The following is a 20,853-nucleotide window of genomic DNA, read 5'->3' on the forward strand; positions in this document are numbered from 1 at the left end:
CCCCCCTACTATGAGTCTCGCAGCAACTCCCAATGCAGTGACGGCGTCCTTGAAGCTTCCGAAGCGGTGAAAAAGCCTTGTGCAGGCTCCCCCGTCACCTCCTCTCGGCGGCTGCGCAGCTGCTGGCCCAGCGCCGTTCAGCACCACGGACAGCTCAGTGCGGCTTCAGCCTCGGGCCTGCTCTGCACCTGGGCGGCGAGGATGTGGCTCTTCCGCTGAAGGGCTCACTGCCGGCGGCGCAATGGCTCTCCTGAGCTCTCTCGTCTTTCTCTTTGGGTTCCTGAGCAGTAAGTCGAAATATTTCAATTTCCTTTCACGTTTCTCCTGTTGGATCTTAACCAGGAATAGGGGTTATTAATACCGAAGTAGTGTGTGTGTGTGTGTGTGTGTGGGGGGGGGGGGGGGTCATTTTTTTTTTTTGTTTGTTTCTGTACGTGGTTTTCCTCCGAGTACAAGTTTGTGCACCGCCGTATAATCCGGTTTATTTTTGTTTCACACAAACAGATTAAAAAAAACAAACAAACTCCAATCTAAATTCGAGCATGCTATAATGGCTGTGAAGAAAATCGATTTCACCTTTGTGGATTAACTATGGGTTCGAATTATTACGCTTTTCCCTCTCAGACACGGTGGGGGGAAGCTTTAGTACACCCAGACTGTAGATGTTAAGTTTTACACCAAGTCCATTTTTACCAAAATCCAAGTAGTCTAGACGTTTCTTATTCTCCATCCATATAAAACAGGTAAAAACATCAATATATTTAGTCAAGTTTAATATCCCTGTCATGCTAGAGTTTAATTGATTATTTACTGATACAGTTTATATAAGTTCAAAGTAACAATCTCTATTCAACACTGTAATTTTGCATTTGTAAGCTCCATTTAAAAGTAAGATAAACATCTAAATGCTAGGTTACTAACAAACACACACATTCCCATAGTATGTATATTAAAGTGAGATTCTTATATTGCTTAATCCTTTATACTTATAAATAAACAGCTATTATTACAGTTAAAATTAATTAACCTCTTTCTAGAATTATGATTTTTGTAGTTTTACTTAGAGGGCTTCATTTCTAGCAGGATGCCTAGGCCTACCTGAGGAATCCCAAAAACGTACCTGTTTTATAAAGGCATCATAGAGGCGTTTCTACTTAAGACAGGCACCTGAACCCTGCCCCTAAGGTGGGCAAATGCTGACATGAACAATTGTATCTGCTGTATATATAGGCATGTAGATCTGATACAGGGGTCTCAAAGTCCCTCCTTGAGGGCCGCAATACAGTCGGGTTTTCAGGATTTCCCCAATGAATATGCACGAGATCTATGTGCATGCACTGCTTTCAATGCATCTTCAATGGGGAAATCCTGAAAACCCGACTGGATTGCGGCCCTCGAGGAGGGACTTTGAGATCCCTGAATATATGTATATATATATACTTTGCAGTTCTGCCCTCAGTGCATACTTAGAAACTTGTATAACACTATGCAGTATTATAGCAGACCCAGAAACATGATGGCAGATAAAGGCCAAATGGCCCATCCAGTCTGCCCATCTGTAGCATGCCCTGTCTCCTCCTCTTCCTAAGAGATCCCACATAGCTGTACCTGTCCTAAGCAGAACTGTGTCAAAGGCTTTGCTAAAATCCAAGTGCACCGTATCTAGCACCTCCCCCCCCCCCCATATCCAACTTGTTACCTGTTCTGTGTGCACACTAAGATTTATGCACACAACCACCAATCCTCCCTGGACTGATGTACTAAGCAGCACCATTTCTGCACAGTAATTTTTATTTCTGTAGGCAGTTTTTCCTCATAGATTTATGTGCAAATAAAATGTCACTACAATTTTTTCCCCAAAAGGTAATTATGGCTAATTGATATATATTATGAGCAGCATTAACACATGTTTACTGCAATTTGAAATGACATACCTTATATGCGCCGAGGATACTGCAGTAAATTTTTTTTTTTTTAAACTTTTTAGTTGATGGAGCACATTTGGGGTTGGAGAATGGGTGTTTCTACACTAATCGATGCATTGGCATTGCTGTGTGCTTACTGATTAGCACATGACCCCTTACCACCTACAAAATTGGTGGCAGGCACAGTAAGGACTCATGTGTTAATTTAAAAAAAATCTCAGGAAATTTAGGGTGGTTCAGAACACGGCTGTCCAACTTATTTTGGGCTTATCAAAAGCTCCACTGGCTGCCATTGGGATCTAGAGTTTTGTTTAAGTTTTCATGCATTTGTTATAAAACAGTATTTGGTATGTTACTGGGTTATCTTACTCCTCATTTTACTTTGAGTTATACTAACAAGAGTTCTCAAAGAATACGCTTGTTCTCATATCCCTCAATAAAATTATGTCTTATAAAATAAGAGATAACCTTATGAGATAACCTTTTCTTTCCAGGCAGCCAAATTGAATTTATGGCTGGCCAAAACTGTGTTAGAAGCTTCTTCTTATCTCGATTTTAGAAAACAGTTAAAAACTCAATTATTCAACAGGCTGGGTTTTTAATGTATCTAATTCTTTTTACTTTTTTATTTTAACATTGTTGTATTCTTTTTATATTGTATGTATTTCTTTTATATTATATGCACTTAATTTGTCAAATCTCAAACAATTTGCATTGTTTGTACTATGCGTAACTGTTGTGAACCACTTAGAACTCACGGGTATGGCGGTATATAAAAATATAATAATTATTATTATTATGGCTATGCACTAATGCGGTGGTCTTCACTGCAAGGCTCATGAGCTGATAGCACCTCTCCGAGATCTCTGTGTTGGCTGCTACCTACATGTGCATAACGGGGGAATTTTCCAGGCATGGTTTAATTGGACTTTAAAAGAATATCTTTATTACCTATATTGGAGAGGCTGGGGCTCTTCTCCCTGGAGAGGCGGAGACTCAGAGGAGACATGATAGAGACTTACAAGATCATGAAGGGCATAGAGAAGGTGGAGAGGGACAGATTCTTCAACCTATCGGGAACCACAAGAACAAGGGGGCACTCGGAGAAACTGAAGGGGGACCGGTTTAGGACCAATGCCAGGAAGTTCTTTTTCACTCAGAGGGTGGTGGACACCTGGAAGGCGCTGCCGGAGGTTGTGATAGGACAGAGCACACTACGGGGTTTTAAAGAAGGATTGGATAAATTCCTGACAGATAAAGGAATCGAGGGATACAGATAAGGGCAAAGATAGGATATAGAAAGGGTATCAAGGCGAAATTTAAGGGATCACATACAGGTCATGGACCTGATGGGCCGCTGCGGATGCGGACTGCTGGGTGCGATGGACCACCGGTCTGACCCAGCAGAGGCGACTTCTTATGTTCTTATTGCAAGGGAAATGCACATATACCTCAAAACATTTCCCTGTTGACATTTTAAATCTGCTCTAAGTCATGCATATAGTAGGTGCCGACTAACTGGGTTGTGAAGGAGTGATTAAGGTTCTGCCGCTTACATGTACAAACTCCTGACTGATGTCAAACTTATTTTATTTAAATAAAATGGCTAATCCTACTAGATGTGTTGCCATAATACACACTCTTACTGCAATTTTAAAAAAGACTTGCTGAACATGGAGGCTTTTGTAAAATATACGAATTTATGCTTTAAAACTGCTTTATTGATATTTCCATGAACATACAAATAGTATCAGATTCAATCAAAGCTTTCCAATCCAAACAGTACCTACCAACCCCCTCATCTCTCTCTCCAATACTATCCCCTGTTAACCAAGCTTTCCATTACCCAAAGTCACTAAGCAAGCAATAACCCAATCAATAAATCCTATTGCTTAGAAAACAAACATTGGAACTCCGCGTATACAAAGATCAATACGAAAACACAAGATAAGAGTAAATATTGTGAGGAGATATATTAAGCAATACACACATACTACTAACACCTCAGATGAACTTCCCATAACCTCCTAAATCAACCCCCCCCCTATCCCTAAATAGGTCCACCCAGATCATGGAAATCTAAGCAAGATGGTCACATATATTGGAGGTCTGGACTCATAACATCTCATAGTCAAGCCCCTGGAAACCCCCCTCCCATAACAGAAATCTAATCTAATCTAATCTAATCCTTAGGTTTGTATACCGCATCATCTCCACGTTCGTAGAGCTCGACGCGGTTTACAGTAGGAGAAATAGGAAGGAACTACAACAGAGGGTTAGAGGTAGAAGTGTGAAGAAAATTTAGAGGACTTGGGATGCCAAGATATAAAAGTTTCCTTGGTTCCTAAGTTGGAGGGAGACTTACATTTTTTTGAGAAAAGCCCTTTCCTCAACTGTCGACCTCCATACTTCCCCACAAGAGAAAAAAAAAAATCTTTAATCATTCTCTTACAAAGACATATTGTTTAAAACTGAACTCACCCTGGGTGGCAGTGCTTGAATAGATGGTTCTCAGAGCAGCCAAAACATCTGTTTCTGTTTAAAGATTAAAGAAGCAGCATGAGCCTCTAATAACATAAAGGTGTGAAAAGTTGCTCTCCAATGCCAAAAGGAGGGGGGTTTATCAGAAAACTAGTATTGTAACATACATTTCTTTCCTACAATGCTTGCCTTGCACAACACACATTCACCCTGTCTAGTTATCCCAGCCCCCTATTGATGCAAAAGTATAGCTAGTGAGGAAGGAAGCACCGCTTTATAATAATAATATAGCTTTATTTATATCCCGTCATACCTTTTCAGTTCAAGACGGTATACAACAAGAGATGCTGTAAGGACAGCGCGATTACATCAGATCAGAAAGAATTGGGAAGAAGTGGGAGACAGTTGAGTGATCAGGGTGGTAGGTGGTAGAAGAGCTCTCAAATAAGAGAAAATCTCTGTCCAAAAATTTTGAATAGAAGAACATGGCCAAAAAGCAAGTGCAAATGCACTTTCCAGTGCAATAGGTGTGTCATTCTAGACAAGCGGGTTATCTCCCCATGGCCATGAGCCATCTGCAGAAGGAATCCACTCTGGATTTTTTTGTGTGTCGCTCCACTGCCACCTGCAGTTTTTCCCTTTTGCATGTGAGCCAGAAGGAGTGTTTCTGTTCTGCTCTCTCTCTTTTATTATTTTATTCAGTATTGTTTCTTAGTTTTTGGTGTTTTCAGGGCTCAGCGCTTTCACCTTCAGCTCTGCCTGTGTAGAGAAGACCTCTGCCAAACTATTATGACTCACTTCAAGTTATAAAAAGATAAACTCAATAATAGTTATGCTCAGAACACCTTATACAATCCAATGGGAATTCTGATTCCACTTTCTCAAAACGAGTCAGTGGTGTTGGAATTCTTCATCATTCCCAATAAATGGAAAGTACTCAATATGTTTTTTTAGAGATATATATTTTTTTAGAGATTTTTATCTATTTTCTTAATTATTTTATAACATCAGTATAACTTATTGTAGCTTAAATAGCTTATATGTAGAAAAAGGTTTAAAAGTGCATCACTTAACTTAAATCCTTATCGGTTCCCCTTCCCGACGCGTTTCGGAATTCTTTTTCAAGGTCGGGGGAACAAGAGATAAGGTTAATCCTCAACCATACATTTACTGCCGCTGGCTATCAAAGAAGCCCCCGACCTTGAAAAAGAATTCCGAAACGCGTCGGGAAGGGGAACCGATAAGGATTTAAGTTAAGTGATGCACTTTTAAACCTTTTTCTACATATAAGCTATTTGAGCTACAATAAGTTATATTGATGTTATAAAATAAATAAGAAAATAGATAAAAATCTCTAAAAAATATATATCTCTAAAAAACATATTGAGTACTTTCCATTTATTGGGAATGATGAAGAATTCCAACACCACTGACTCGTTTTGAGAAAGTGGAATCAGAATTCCCATTGGATTGTATAAGGTGTTCTGAGCATAACTATTGTTGAGGTTATCTGTGTAGAGAAGTAGACTGTGGTCTGCAGCTTATAGGCCAATCTCTTGTGGCACCTGTTAGCCAGCCTGCACTAGTATCTTTGGAGCTCGGGGCTGTCCCCACATTTAATCCACATCTACTGTTTATCAGGGGTTCAAGAGCAGGCTGTTAGGCATCCTTAGGAAGTTCAGCGGTGTCTTGCAGGGTGACGGCTGCATTTTTTTTGCCTCCCCCTTCTGTAAATTTGTCCATCAGTTCGCGAGAGTTGTTTCCAAGTTTCCATGATAGAAAGCCGGAACCAATAAGTCTCAGACTAAGCAGGTTTCTGAGATTCTTTTCTTCTCAGTGATATAATTCATTGACCTTTTGCTGCATTAATAAGAACCCGATTTTCTTTGAGAATGTCTGAAATACCCCAAGTCAGGAGGTTGTGAAGACAAAAACAATAATGGATTTCAACATAGCTGTCTTATTTTATTTTATTTCTATACATATCCAGGACGGGGCGGGTGGGGGTAGATTTTTGGTTTATTCTTGATTAAATTGTTGGTTGGGAGGGATATTTTTCTTCTGCATTGTTATTGATGGAATTTAAGTGCTTACGTTGATTATTAATGTCTATATAATTCCTGGCACTTTGTATTAGTTTTGAAAATTAATAAAGATTTAATTAAAAAAAGAATGCTTGGGATAAACACAGAGGTTCAACTGGGCCGCATTTCAATTAAAAAAAAATGTAATGGTGATTAATTGCACAATTAAAAAAATTTAATCTCATGATTGATATGCAATTAAAAATAAAAGAAGTAAGGAAAACTTAACAATATTGTGCTTATTAATAAATAACCATAAGAACAAGAACAGTCAAAAAAATATATTCTGTATAAATAAACAACTACACATGCTGTCTTTTAAGTACCACAAAACACATTCAGCATATACATTAGACTCCCTACACATTATCTTAGAGCTTCAGCCAGCTGTTGAGGCACAAAACTTTTTCAACATTACCTAGTGAAAAAGCTGCCTATTTATTTTTTTGACTATGATAAGGAAAGCAAGTGCTCACAAGGGACAGATTTGACATTCATATATTTAAATCTTTTTATTAAACAGTGACAACAGCAGGAACAACAAAAGTGTAAAACAATGTTTACAATAGAAACTAGCCACCACGGAGGACTGGACTCTTATGTCCTCCACGGCCACTATCAAACAACAAATCACCCCTACCCTGCAAAAATAACTCCTCCCACCCACCCACCCTTCCCTCTCTCCCCCACCGACAGAAATACTACATTGCACAGACGGAGGTTAGATGTCAAACAGGTATGGCAGAACACAATTGGAGTCTATTCAGGATACGGCTACGACTTGCAGGGGAGAAAATGTTCAAATATGGAGTCCAGGTGTTGACAAAGACTCTGCTCCGGCAATGAAAAGAACAAGCCAAGCGGGCCTCCCAGCCCATAAGCTCATGTAGCCGATTCCTCCAAAAGGAGGGTGGTTCAGAAGAGAGCCAACAACATAAGATACATTTCTTCCCCAAAATGAAACATTTACTACAAAATAGTTTTTTGGAAGAAGTGTACACTGAGAGCAAAGAAAAATGAGCAAATAACATAGAAAGCACCGATACAGGCACGGGAACCTGCAGAAGGTCCTGCAAGAAGTAAGCCAGCGCCTTCCAAAAGGCCTGAATCCCCTCACAACTCCAGAGACCATGAATAATAATAATAACAGTTTATGTACCGCAGGACCGTGAAGTTCTATGCGGTTTACAATGATTAAAAGATGTTACAAATTAATTAGAATTAGCAAGGTTAGGAGCTAGTTATTAGCAGTGCTAGAGATCAGTTATTGAGTTAACCTCAACAGAACAAAACACACACAGAGTTTAGTGTCAACGCAGCCCATATAATAAGCCTGACTGAGAAACATAAACCCGCAGGACTGTGCGATAGTGACGTTCCCATAATTCAGCATTATAGACTAGGCCAGTTGTGCGTTTCAGCATCCTTAACAAAAAAACTGCCCCCAAGGTCGCTTCCCAAATCACGCTACCAGGCTGCTAAAACCCCGGGAAAAACCCTGGGTAGTCGAAGATCCATGACCTGTCTATGAAAGTAAGAAATCGAGACCCTAGTGCCTGGATCCGCTGCAAAAAAGCACAGAAGCGGATCCCAAAATCCCCACCCAGGGAACTCCCCAGGAGAGAGCCCACATAATGCCCGAGTTCACAATAGGCAAAAGGAAGGCCAATCCCAGGAACCCCCCACTGCTCCAGGTCATCACAAGAAAGAAGGGTCCCATCATCCTGCAAAACATGCGATAACTGCTCAACTCCCCGAGCCCACCAGCGACCAAAAATGGACGGGCCAGCACCCGGAGGGAAAGCTAAATTCTCCCCCAAGGGTAAGAGTACACTAACATGTGAGTCCTGATTCCATAACCGAAGAGCCGGTGCCACGCTACCCACAAAGACCGAAAAAGAATACTACTCTTACAGGGGTTCGGCAACTTAGACAAGGGGGTGACATTCTTAATTATAGATAAAAAAGGGAAAATAGCCCACGATGGTCAGGATTTTTTTTTTTTTAAAGAAACAAGACCCCCCCCCTTCCTCCTTACACTGATGATAGGGGCAGCCTTGCGGTACTGTGGTAGTAGAAGGGGAGAATCTTGCATCTTTGGGGAGGAAGGGTGGGAGGATGGATGGAGACTGAGGAAAAAGTTCTGCATCCTTTGCAGGACTTAAGGCTTCAGTATTTTGAATGACAAAACAATAATTCACTAATTTTCCCCCATTTTTTAGATGTTTTATTTATACTAATCATGTTAACATGTTGTTAAATAGGCTTTTGAAAGTTAAACTGTTGGAGAACATTGAACATGAGGAGAAAGTAACAGTTCCCAATCAGAACAAAAGAGCATAATGTCACCAATTTAAAGCCATCTAAAAACTGGTGATACTCATAGTAGAGAGAGTCTCTGGATTAGTCTGGGGTGACTGAAGGAAAGAAAATTAGCAGGTAAGATCTAAATTTTCATTCTTTAAAATCCTCACCAGACCAGTGTAGAACCTGTGAGATGTAGCAAAGCACTTCTGTGAAATTCGTACTGGAATAAGTTCAGCCCCCAATGCAACTAGGGCTATGCTTCTACCTTAAATCAAAAATGCCTTGCAAATATATGAAAAAACAACTGTGTCACTGCTGTGCAAATGTTGACCAGAGGCACTACTGATGAATCTGCCCAGGTCAGAACATCCTGTTTGGAAGGTGAGAACCTTCGATGTTGCTCTATAAAAGGACTGAAAAGGCGGAAGACCTAGCATCTTGAGGAACAAAAATTCAACTCAGAATAGGAGGAATATACAGATATGTGACCTACTTCAGAGAATCATGCTATAGCTGGATTAGTTACCAGAGAGGACCTTATTAGAGGGCTATAAAACATGAGGCTAGGGCTGCATTTTGATTAAAATTTGGAGGGTAGGAGAGGACAGGAGGGAAGAGAGATGCAATCACTCTGTGTGAGTGCATCTCTCTTCGCTCCTGTCCTTCTTCCTCCTCCCTCCAGATCATTTGCTGCCTGACTGCATGCCTGATCTGTGACTCACAGATCAGGCATGCAGCACACAGTCTTCCCTCCTGTCCTCCTTCCCCCCTCTCCCTAGATCATTTGCTGCCTGACTGCAGGCAGGTAGCATGCAGTCAAGGGGGGGATGGGGAGTACAGGAGGGAAGAAAGATGCAGTCATTTTGTGTGACTGTATCTCTCTTCCTTCTTGTCCTCCTCTCTCCAAACTGTATGTTTCATACCTGATCTCTGAATCACAGATCGGCAGGCAGAAAGCAGTCTTGGGAGAGGGCCCCCAAAGAGATGCCAGATTGTGGGGAAGGAGAGGAAGCTGAAACTGCTGAATCTCAAGGGGGAGGAGGAGGCTGAGATTGCTGGACCTTGGAGGTATGAAGAGGAAGCCCAGAAGAGATGCTGGACTGCGGTGGGGAGTATCCAGAGGAGCTTTTGGACCTCTGTGGTGGTGGGACTCCTGAGTGGATGTTGGACCTCAGTGGGAAGCCCTGAAGGAATTTTGGACCTATGTGGTGACCCCTAAGTGGATGTCAGATCTCGAGGGGGGACGGGGACATGAGTAGATGCTGGACCCAGAAATCCAACTTACCAGTGGGCAGGCAGTGTCAGCCAAAGTAGGGTTCATTGGAGGGAGCATTTGCTAATATTCAGCATGTTTCCCTAAAGCAGTGCTCCTCATTGGTTCCCCAGGCAAAGAGCCAATCTTGGAGGCAAAGCCTGGCCAAGCAACCAATCACAAGAATGCGGGCTGAAATGGGAAAAGGAGGAAAGGAAAAGCCATGTAGGGAGTAAAAGGAAAGGTAACTTGGAGCAATTAATTTTATTAACTGTGATTAATAAATTAATATGTCATACGCATGTTAATCGTGAACAATGTGCAGTTTTACTATATAGAAAAAAGATGGAACTCAAGTAAAGCAAAACTTAAAAGACTTCTTAGCTGGAGTGATCTTTGATGGCAGCTTCAGAGGTTAGCAAGTAAGACTGATGCTGGGTAGATGTCTACAGTTTGGGTCAAGTAAATAACAAAGATGGATCAGGATCAAGGCCGGATTGGGCTTGAACTGCAACTCCAGTAGGTGGGAAGTTTGACCAGTGCCAGGCAGACTTCTACAGTCTGTGCCCCAAAATTGACAGGAAAAGACAGGAGTCTCAATTTCAAAGCACATAGACTTACAAAGTTATATATACAAAGTGAAGTCTTTATCTGCCAACATTTACTATGTTCTGGTAATATAACACATGCTATTATTATCATTTTATCATTTTAAGTGGCAAAAAAAGTATTATGACTGTAATGCCCATTTAACACTACCTTCTCCTCCTCTGCATCAAGACCTAGTTTTAAAATACTCTAAAGAAAAAAAAAACCCAGTAAGGTGCTGGGAATTGACTCTAGTCTCCCTAGATATTTTCTACATCCCAATCTCAGAGTTTTGGATAACTTGAAATATAATCAATAGCTATTTTAAATGGAGCAGTCAAAGCATATCTTAAAGTCTGGCTCCAACCCCATGAAATGGTATACTGAGGGGGTAATTTTAAAAGAAATTTGCAGGTTCAACTTGGGTGAGAAAGACAGTGAATATTTGGAAGTTGGAACTAATGGCCAAACTTTTGCATTGGATATACAGGCATACCCTCTTCTAAGCATGGTTCTCGCCTACATCACCTTGGCTGCATTGTCAAGGATGTGAAGATGAGGGAACTTACATGGGTGGTGGCTGTCTAGTGGTAAGGCATTTTTGAGACAGGTGTAAGGAGAGATTAGGGGGACAATGGAAAATTAAGTATAACAGTTGAATGATGTATGCTTGGGTAGAAATGGGAGGAGTTTCCACAAAGGTTATCAATGCATGCTGATTAAGCAGTTAATCATGTGGCAAGATTTATAATCGCTAGATTTTGGAAAATGCCCCCCTCCCCCCCATTATTTTAGTAGCTTGCCTAAATAATGTAATCAAGAAGCTAATATGTACGCTGAAAATTGATGTAGTTACACAAGATAAAATATTTATTCAGATTTCTATCCCGTCCTCCCAGTAGCTCAGAACAGGTTACAAGCCAACATTCACAATGGAAAACATTTTGGACAGTACTAGACTATACAGATAAAATATGGCCATAATATTTAGCTTTTAGCTCTAAATCTAGTGGTTAAATGGCAGTGATCTGACATTCAGAGATGGAGTCCCTCTGGGGAATTTTCCTGACTGAGCGAACTGTAGTTTTTCCCTATCTGTGCTTTAATCTTGATTGTAAGTTTCAAGTTTATTGATTTTTAATATACCGACTATCAACTGGTATCTAGCCGGTTTACAATAGACAGTGGATGTGTAATAATTGATGTAGTTCCATTCCATATTCCCGTCTGCTGTTGAACTCCAGCCCTGGAGATAGGAGATATAAAAATTTCTCAAGAACAGGAGGAAATAAAGCTCAGAAATCTCAAAGCTGCTGAATCAGTTGCCAATAAGAAGCAAAAGGTAGTGTTTTTTTTGGCGATTCTCTTCTGAGTGATACAGAAGTGCCCATCTGCTGTTTATAGCCCGTGTTAGCTCCCGTAAATGTTTCCCTCAACCCTGAAGAAAGGTTTCATTCTGAAAAATGCATGTTGGGAGAGGTGAATTCAGGACCAGTTCACTATAAGTTAAGTGAGATTCCTTTAATTTCAAAACATAGGAAATTTTAGACTAAAGTAGAAATTCACATAAAAAAATACTAATAATTAATAAAGGTTGGACCAACGAAGAGTATAAGCAATTGGCTGTGTTAGTCTGGTTGCTTTCTGAAGGTCCATACAAAATATTAACAATGAAGAGAAGTAAAAGCATTAAAGGTGAAGAGAAGTGATAAGTTGTATGGTAAGCCTCAGGTATGACATTGATAAAACACAGACAACGGAATACATGATTTGGTTAGACATCTGCTGACCAGACATGATGTCAACGGAGGTGTGCTATCTGTCTGGTGCAAAGATTCAAGATGTAGTGGAATATTTGCCAAGACTCATCAAGCCTAAGGACCATTATCCTATGCTTCTCATCTATGTTGGCACAAATGATACTGCTAGATATCCCACTGAATGTATCAAAAGTGACTTCATATCCCTGGGACAGAAGGTGAAGCAGTTAGATGCACAGGCTCTTCCATTGATAATGTAATGTTGAGGAGCACTGTGTGCATCTGGAAGTGCTATAGTAATGATTAGTAAGCGGTGATCTCATCGATACTTCCTATCATGGGTAAAGGACAAATGAGGGAAACTCGCTTTCTAGAGCTGAATGCGTGGCTGTGTTGATGGTGTCGACGTGAGTGCTTCAATTTCCTAGACCATGGGATGATTTTCCAAGAGCTACTGAGCAGAGATGGTGTCCATTTATCAAAGAAGGGATGAAGTGACAGGCTGGCTAACGTACTGAAGAGGGCTTTAAACTAAATTTGCTGGGAATGGGTGAAAAATTCCCCATAATAAGCCTCAGGAAAGTAAAACATCAGATACCATTATTGAAATAAGACAAAAAAGTGATCACTGGAAAGCTTTGTATACCAATGCCTGTAGCATGGGAAACAAAGTTGCAAACCTAGAGACTCTAATGGTAGAAGCTGGTTTGGATAGAGTGGCGGTCACGGAGAACCATGACCTGGAATATAGTTATAACGATGGGCAAGCAATATAGGCCTGCTTCGCTTTGCGTAGAGCACGCTCTAATTGAATAATACCCTGGGATATACATTACATTAGAGATTTCTATTCCGCCATTACCTTGCGGTTCAAAGTGGATTACAAAAGAGTAATAGATGGAAGGTTACAATAGAAGATCTCTGGTTATTTTTAGAGAAGGTACAAAGAGGGTCAGGTTGATTTGGGGGTCAGGAAGAAGATGGGGGAAGGGAGGTACTTTTGATGTTAAGACTTTTTAAGGATTTCTTGAAGAGTATAGTCTTTATTTCTTTTCGGAACGTCTTGTAGTCTGGGGTTGTTATCAGTAGATTGGAGATTTGGTTGTCTAGTTTTGCTGCTTGGGTAGCTAGGAGGCCGTCATATAGTTTTTTTCTGTTTAACTTCTTTGATTGGAAGGTGTGTGAATGGGGTGTGAGTTTTCCTATGCCTGGTTGAGGTAGTTTGGATGAGGCGGTTGTTCAGGTAGGTTGGACTGTCTCCATTTATAGTTACGTGCTATCACATACGCTATGCAATCACCCCGGAGTACTGCTTTAGCAGTGTTCCAGAATAGTTCCATATCATTCATATGTTGTTGATTAAATTGGAAGTAATCCTCCCATTTAGTATGAAGGTATTCTTTAAAATGAGTGTCTTTGTATAGATAGGTCGGAAATTGCCAATGTGTTGGTCCTCTCATACTAAAACCCATATTAACATCCAACCATAACAAGGAGTGGTCAGAAATTATAGAGAGGCCAATGTCCGCAGCATCCACATGAGGAAATGTTGCTCGAGATGAAAGAATGTAGTCAGTACTCCAATCTTTTTGGCATTCCTCAAGGATCAATAATCTCACCTTTGTTGTTCAACTTCTACCTCTCTCTTCCCTTGACTCCTTACCAATCGATAGGCTTTATATCTTTCGCTTATGCAGATGATATCCAGCTCATTCATCTGATTGATCCTACTAATTTGAACAAAATTCAGGATATTAATGCAAAGCTAACGAACATCCATAACTGGCTCAGAGATAACATGCTTTCCCTTAGCATATCCAAGACCAACTGTCTTTTATTCCCGTAGAAAGAAGGTATCCAATTATCCACAGTTCTTTTTATCGACAACTGCCCAATCGAAGAAGTTCATTTCACCAAAATCCTGGGTGTCATCATTGACAACAAATTAAATTATCATCATCAGATAAGCGCCGTTGTCAAAAATTGCTTTTACAAACTATGAATGATCCGATCTCTAGCCAACTTTCTAGATCCATCCTCTCTCAATATTTTAGTTCATTCATTAGTAATTTCGAAACTCGACTACCGCAACTAATCAAAAATACAGCTATTAAAATCATCACCAATTCTAAGAAATATGACCATGTTTCTCCATTACTGAAAAATGCCCACTGGCTCCCTATCCATCACAGAATCACTTTTAAAGTAGCCTTACTTACATTTAAAACACTTTAATCCAGAGAACCGTCCTTCATTATTCCTCATACCCCACTTAGAACACTCAGATCATCGTCCCAAAACTTACTTTTCGTGCCTACTCTTAAACATTTGGCACTCGCCGCATCACCTGTTTCACCGTAACTGCTCCCCTCACTTGGAATGCTCTCCCCCTTTATATTAGATATTTATATTTGCCTAGATAAATTTAAATAAGCTCTTAAAGCTTTTTTATATAGAGACGCCTTTGAACAATGATCTAATCTCCTACTTTCCTTTCTTTCCATTCCATATGGATAATCAACAGCTTGACTAAAACTCATTTTTTATCTTTTTTGTTTTCTCTCCTTTACTATACCTTATTGTAGTTCACCCTTAGTCCTTCTGTGCCATGTTGGACCATTCTGTCTTTGTATTTGATAATATGTATTTTTGTTGTGTACCCCCCTGATTTTGGATATTTTGTACAATTGCTTAGTATTACAATAGGCGATATATCAAATAATCATTAAACTCGAAATACTAGAAAGGGGACCATGTGCATGAGATCTATGAGTAAAGTTCCACACACGGGGATTAAATAAATGCCAGGGATCCACCAAATCCAATGCGAACATAAATATGGAATTCCATGCAAGCTTGCCCCACTTTGAGAGGTACCAGGTACAGAGCAGTCCAAGGCACCTGGTTAAAATCACCTGCAAGAAATAATGGTTCATCCAGGCGCTCTACTAATAGATGAACCAATTGTTCAAAAAAAGCATGATCATAGGTGTTAGGGGTGTAGACATTAAATAAATTGAAATTATATTGGCCTATCATGATATGCAAGAGTAGGTAGCGGCACAATGGGTCCTGCGCTAAAATTTGTACCTTATGGGGTAAAGATTTATGAAATAAGACAGCAACTCCTGTCCTTTTGTTCATGGAGGAAGCTGCAAACACAGACCTCACCCATGACCTGCACAATTTTGATGTACCAAATCAGAAAGTCGTGTTTCTTGAACACACACCTGTCTGCTTTCAGTCGTTTCAATTGGTTCAAAATTGTTTGTGTTATAGGGGATGTTATAACCAATACGTTCCAAGACAACAGTCGCAAAGAACTAGTCAAGCTTATAGAAAGAGAGAAATCATGTTGGAAAACGAATATCAGAGAGTTAGGTAAATCCCGGGTGCCCAGCCTCACCCAGGATATCATCAGCAACTTACACCCCAAAGCAGTTGTAGGCATGTACCTAGAAGCAAATAGTATCAATTAACACAATTGCATGATTGAAAGAAAAAGCTTATAAAGCAGTGAAACTCATTCCACCTTTCCATCCCCTCCCAGCCCTCCCAACCTCCCAGGACAATCCACTGACCCATCCAACTTCCTACGAAAGTGCACATCTCGCACCCTGAACAAGACAGGCTGAATCGCTGCAGTCACAGCTCGGGTAAGTTCTTGTAGCGCCTCTGAAGAGAACTGATTAATTTCTGAGGCTGCAACCGTCGCCACCTTGTCTTCAGCGAGACGTGGACAATCTCGATCTTATTTTGCTGATTTCATGCGCGAAAGATATTTGTCCATAAAGTGAACACTCCACACTCAGAGCTAGAGAGCACTATTAAACAACTAGTGTGCACTTAAAAAGTAAGAACGTCGGCCCAGGGCCTGGGCGCTCGGTCAACTCACGTCTTCCCTAGCTCAAAGCATCACGTGACTTTGAACTGTTCTTGTTATTGATTTCTCTGTGCATTTTAATTTATTTTACAGTTCTATCTCCTGTCATGCCAATCAAGCTATCTGGGGGATTTTGTTTGTGTTTTATTTTAGGAAATTTAAATAACCAAAAAATTACATCTTGTACAGAAAAGTTGATAATGCAGAAAATCAATCGAGTATAAAATATAGGGTTTGAATACTGTAGTGCGGATGATTTGCTACTTTATCTGCACATTCAGTCTTTGGTTTATTGGCCCTGATTGAGCAGTTTTCTGTGATTTCTGGATATAAAATTAATTGGAGCAAATCTGTGATTATGTCTCTCAGTGTACATGTGCATAGATGGCATCTGAAAGATTTTCGTTTTGTGTGGGCATCTAATATGTTGAGATATTTAGATTGCTCTTGTTCAAGCTGTTGATGCTCTTTTCTTGAAGCAGTCACCTCCTGTATCTCAATGGGGAGGGGAGCAGTTTGATGCAATTAAAACAGGTCCAGTGTTGTGGCCCAGGGCAGAGATTAAGGAGCGGGTCCCCCGATTCCTCTCCTCCCTGCCTCCCACCTAATTTTTCCACCCACCAAATGCCCTTCTTTCCCTACCTCCCAATCCTCACTCCAGGGTCCACCAAATGCTCTCTCATCCAGCATCCCTCCATTTAAAAATTCAGCTGCTCCAGAGGGCCTCTATGGACCAGATGACCTTCCCTTCTCCCTACCCCATTCCAAAGGGAAAAGGAATGGGGATTGGTTTTGACATTCAAAGTGGTGGGCACTGGAGGATTAAATGACTTGCCCAGAGTCACAAGAAGCAGCACTGGGATTTGTTTTCACAACCTCTGGATGAAGAGGCAGCATCTCTACTAATAAGCCACAACTTCCCCCTAGCCAGGATCACAAGGCACAGCACTGGGATTTAATCTCATAACCTCTGGATTTCAAAATGCAAAGGGGTTATGGGGAAATACTTCTAAAACCAATAAGAGGAAATATTTTTTTTCACTCAGAGAATAGTTAAGCTCTGGAATGCATTGCCAGAGGTTATGGTAAGAGTGGTTAGTATAGCTGGTTTTAAGAAAGGTTTGGACAATTTCCTGGAAAAAACATCCGTAGTCTGTTATTGAGAAAGACATGGGGGAAGCCACTGCTTCCCCTGGATCGGTAGCATGGAATGTTGCTACTCTTTGGGCATTCCGTATGGAATGTTGCTACTATTTGGGGTTTCAGAATCTTGCTTACTCTGAGATAATGGAATATTGCTACTCCTTGGGTTTTGGCCAGGTACTAGTGACCCAGATTGGCCACCGTGAGAACAGGCTACTGGGCTTGATGAACCATTGGTCTGACCCAGTAAGGCTATTCTGATGTTCTTATGGCACTGCAGCAATTCTCTAGCACTGCTTGGAGATTTCTTGGCACTGTTCCCCTGCTATAGTCCAACTTCCAGTTGGGCAGACCATGGTAGGGAAACAGCGCCAAGGAATCCACATTGAGTGCTAGATTATTGCTGCTGCATTAGCAAACCCTTTGCACTTTAAAAGGTGAGGAGGGGGGCTTCAAAATAGGGTGGGGAGAAGGGAAGAACATCCCAGCCCACAGGGGCCTCTTGGAACTGTGAGGGAAGTTGCTCTGTTCGAGTTAAGATGGTACTTTTACCAAACTGAACTATGGGCTAGATTCACTAACAATAGCGACTTAATTGCTGCTGGCCTATTCTCTGGTTGATTTTCAAACAGCGGTTGATTCACTATTAAGTTTATATGCGAATGATTTGCAAACCCACTGACTCAATTGCAGAGACATGCGCAGAGCCCTTACAGTAGTGACAGGGGAAGCAGCCTCCTGTCACTGCTGTCAAGGCTTCTGTTTGGTTTTTTTTCTTTTTTTTTAAAATGGCAGATATTTTGCATGTATTATATATGCAAAATATCTGCCCAAAAAAGAAAAAAGCCTCCTGACAGCGCCCCCCCCCCCTCGACAATATGCCCCTCCCTCTCCGAACCAAAAAAAATGGAAGGAGAAATTTTCCCACTCCCTCCTGCCACCAGATGCTCCCCCACCTTTAATTTGGGAGCAGGAGGGGGGCTCAGTCAGTCCCTCCTGCTCCTCTGCCAGCTGCTGTCTGCAATGTGAGCCTTAAGCCCCGCCCCAGTGCATCATCTGATGCATGGGGAGGGGCCTAAGGCCCTGATTGGCTCAGATGCCTCAAGCCACTCCCCTTGGGCGGGATCTTAAGCAACTGAGCCAATCAGGGACTCCCTTAGGCTCCCTCTGTACAAGGGGGAGGAGTTGATTCTGACCTTCCCTTAATTTCTTTGTAATTAAGGATCCTCTGTGCTTATCCTGAACTTCACCCTTCACGCTGTCCACAGAGAAGTATACTTTGTCCTTATTGCCAGATTTTCTTGAATCTATAAATATGTGTTTTTTAAATTTTGGCCACCTCTCAGAAGGCCACCCACATAGCTCCTGTCGTATCCATGAAGAAATACTGTATTTCATGATTCTCTTGAATCAACCCCTTTGAGGTGCTTCAAGCCTTCTTCATTATTAAAGAAACAGGATCATGCTGAATTTTCAATAGCAAGTCCACTCTAGTTCCACTCTAAATAATAATAATAAAAATTTTATTTTTGTCTACCGCCATACCCAGGGAGTTCTAGGCGGTTCACATCAATTAATCAGGTTTACAAGCAACGAAGTCGTTAAGTTAAACATGAAATTAATATAAAAGTCCTTGGAGTTAACAGGTTGGTAATAAACAATAAGGAGTAAGAGGAGAGTTCGGATCATCAGTGGATGGGGTGAGAGAAGTGGAAGAAAGGGATTAGGGGGGTCTGTCCTTGGAATAAGTGAGTTTTGAGTAGTTTTCTAAAGTCTTCTCTGTTGCCTCCTGGTTCTTATATATGCTGCTAAATGACTGGTGAATTTTCTTTCTTTTTGTTTTAAGGAAGTCTCACATTAGATACTGAAGAGAGACTTGTGGAACATTTGCTGGACCCTTCCCGCTACAACAAGCTCATTCGTCCAGCAAGCAATGGTTCAGAGTTGGTGGTTGTACAGTTGATGGTGTCTCTGGCACAGCTTATTAGTGTGGTAAGTGTGTCAAATGTTTCTCACACAGATTTATATAGTCTTTTTTTTTTCTTCTTTTATTTGTTAGTCACACTGGGCTGTTTTTATAGAAGGGGAACAGTATATACAGCAAGAAATGAACAAAGCCACACTAGTGATTCTTGTGCAGCAAATGTGATGAAGCCCATTCGGTTCTTATGGGCTTCAAGATATTTGCAGCATGGGAACTGCTAGTGTGGCTTTGTAAAAGGAGCCCTAAATGTGCATAGATATTTTGCTTATGTGTTTCTTTGCTTTCCCGACTTCTTGACCAGCCTCTCTTAACTTTTCCAGATATTTTTGCCTGTCTTCCTCTTTCTGCAATCTTTTATAGTTTATGAAAGCTAACCTCTTATTCCTTACCTTCTCAGCTACTACTTTTGAGAACCAAAGCGGCCTTCTTTTCCTCTTACATTTACTTACTTGCCTCACAAAAAGATTTGTCGCCCTTACAATAACTCCTTTCAGTTTTGCCCACTGCATTTCTACTCCTTCCAGATGTTCCCAATCAGACAATTCCTTGACATAATCCCCCATCCAAACAAAGTTAGTTTTTTTAAAAGTCTAGAACCTTTACTTTTGAATGAGCCCTCTGTATATCCATCTTAATATTAAACCGTACTTTGCAGTGATCAATGGATGCCAGATGATCACCCACTGTAACATCAGAAACACTTTCCCCATTTGTGAGCACTAAGTCCAGTATGATCTCATCCTGCGTGGGTTTCATTGTCAACTGCTGGAACAGTTCTCCTGATATTCAATTCTAATGAATCAGAAAAACTTAAACAAATCTCTGTAACACTGGATGATGTAATGGGAGGAGGAGTGGCCTAGTGGTTAGTGCTGCAGCCTTAGCATCCTGAGGTTGCAGGTTCAAGCCCAGTGCTGCTCCTTACCCTGGGCAAGTTTCTTAACACTCCATTGCCCCAGGTACGTTAGTCAGATTGTGAACCCACCTTGACAGAGAGAAATACTTGAGTACCTGAATGTACACCACTTAGGCTATAAGTGGTCTAAAAATACTAAAATAAATAAAATACATTTGACAATTGAACAGTAGCAAATCGCCTGGACCCGACGGTATACATCCCAAAGTAATGATAGAATTGAAAAATGAACATACAGAGCTATTGTTAATAATTTGTAATTTTTCTCTAAAATCCTGCAAAGTACCAGAAGACTGGAGGGTGGCCAATGTGATATCGATTTTTAAAAAGGGTTCCAGGGATGATCTGGCAAATTATAGACCAGTGAGTCTGATGTCAGTGCTGGGTAAAATGGTAGAGACTATTATAAAGAACAAAATATACATATAAATAAACATGGATTAATGAGAAAAGCCAACATGGATTTAGTCAAGGGAAATTTTGCCTCAGTAATTTACTGCATTTCTTTGAAGGGGTGAATGAACATGTGA

At 40.8% G+C, this 20,853-nt stretch overlaps 1 protein-coding gene across 1 annotated transcript in view; it reads left to right on the plus strand.

Annotated features, from left to right (window-relative positions):
* The first annotated feature begins 202 nt into the window (after positions 1–202).
* Positions 203–20,853, plus strand: part of CHRNB2 (cholinergic receptor nicotinic beta 2 subunit) — a 46,068-nt gene continuing 25,417 nt past the window's right edge. The window contains exons 1-2 of the mRNA XM_033925137.1: positions 203–287; positions 19,270–19,415. Of these exons, the coding sequence (XP_033781028.1) occupies positions 242–287; positions 19,270–19,415 (192 nt within the window). The 5' untranslated portion in view covers positions 203–241. The remainder of the gene's footprint in view (positions 288–19,269; positions 19,416–20,853) is intronic.

The sequence above is a fragment of the Geotrypetes seraphini genome, chromosome 16 (assembly GCF_902459505.1).
Source record: "Geotrypetes seraphini chromosome 16, aGeoSer1.1, whole genome shotgun sequence".
NCBI classification, from domain to species: Eukaryota; Metazoa; Chordata; class Amphibia; order Gymnophiona; family Dermophiidae; genus Geotrypetes; species Geotrypetes seraphini.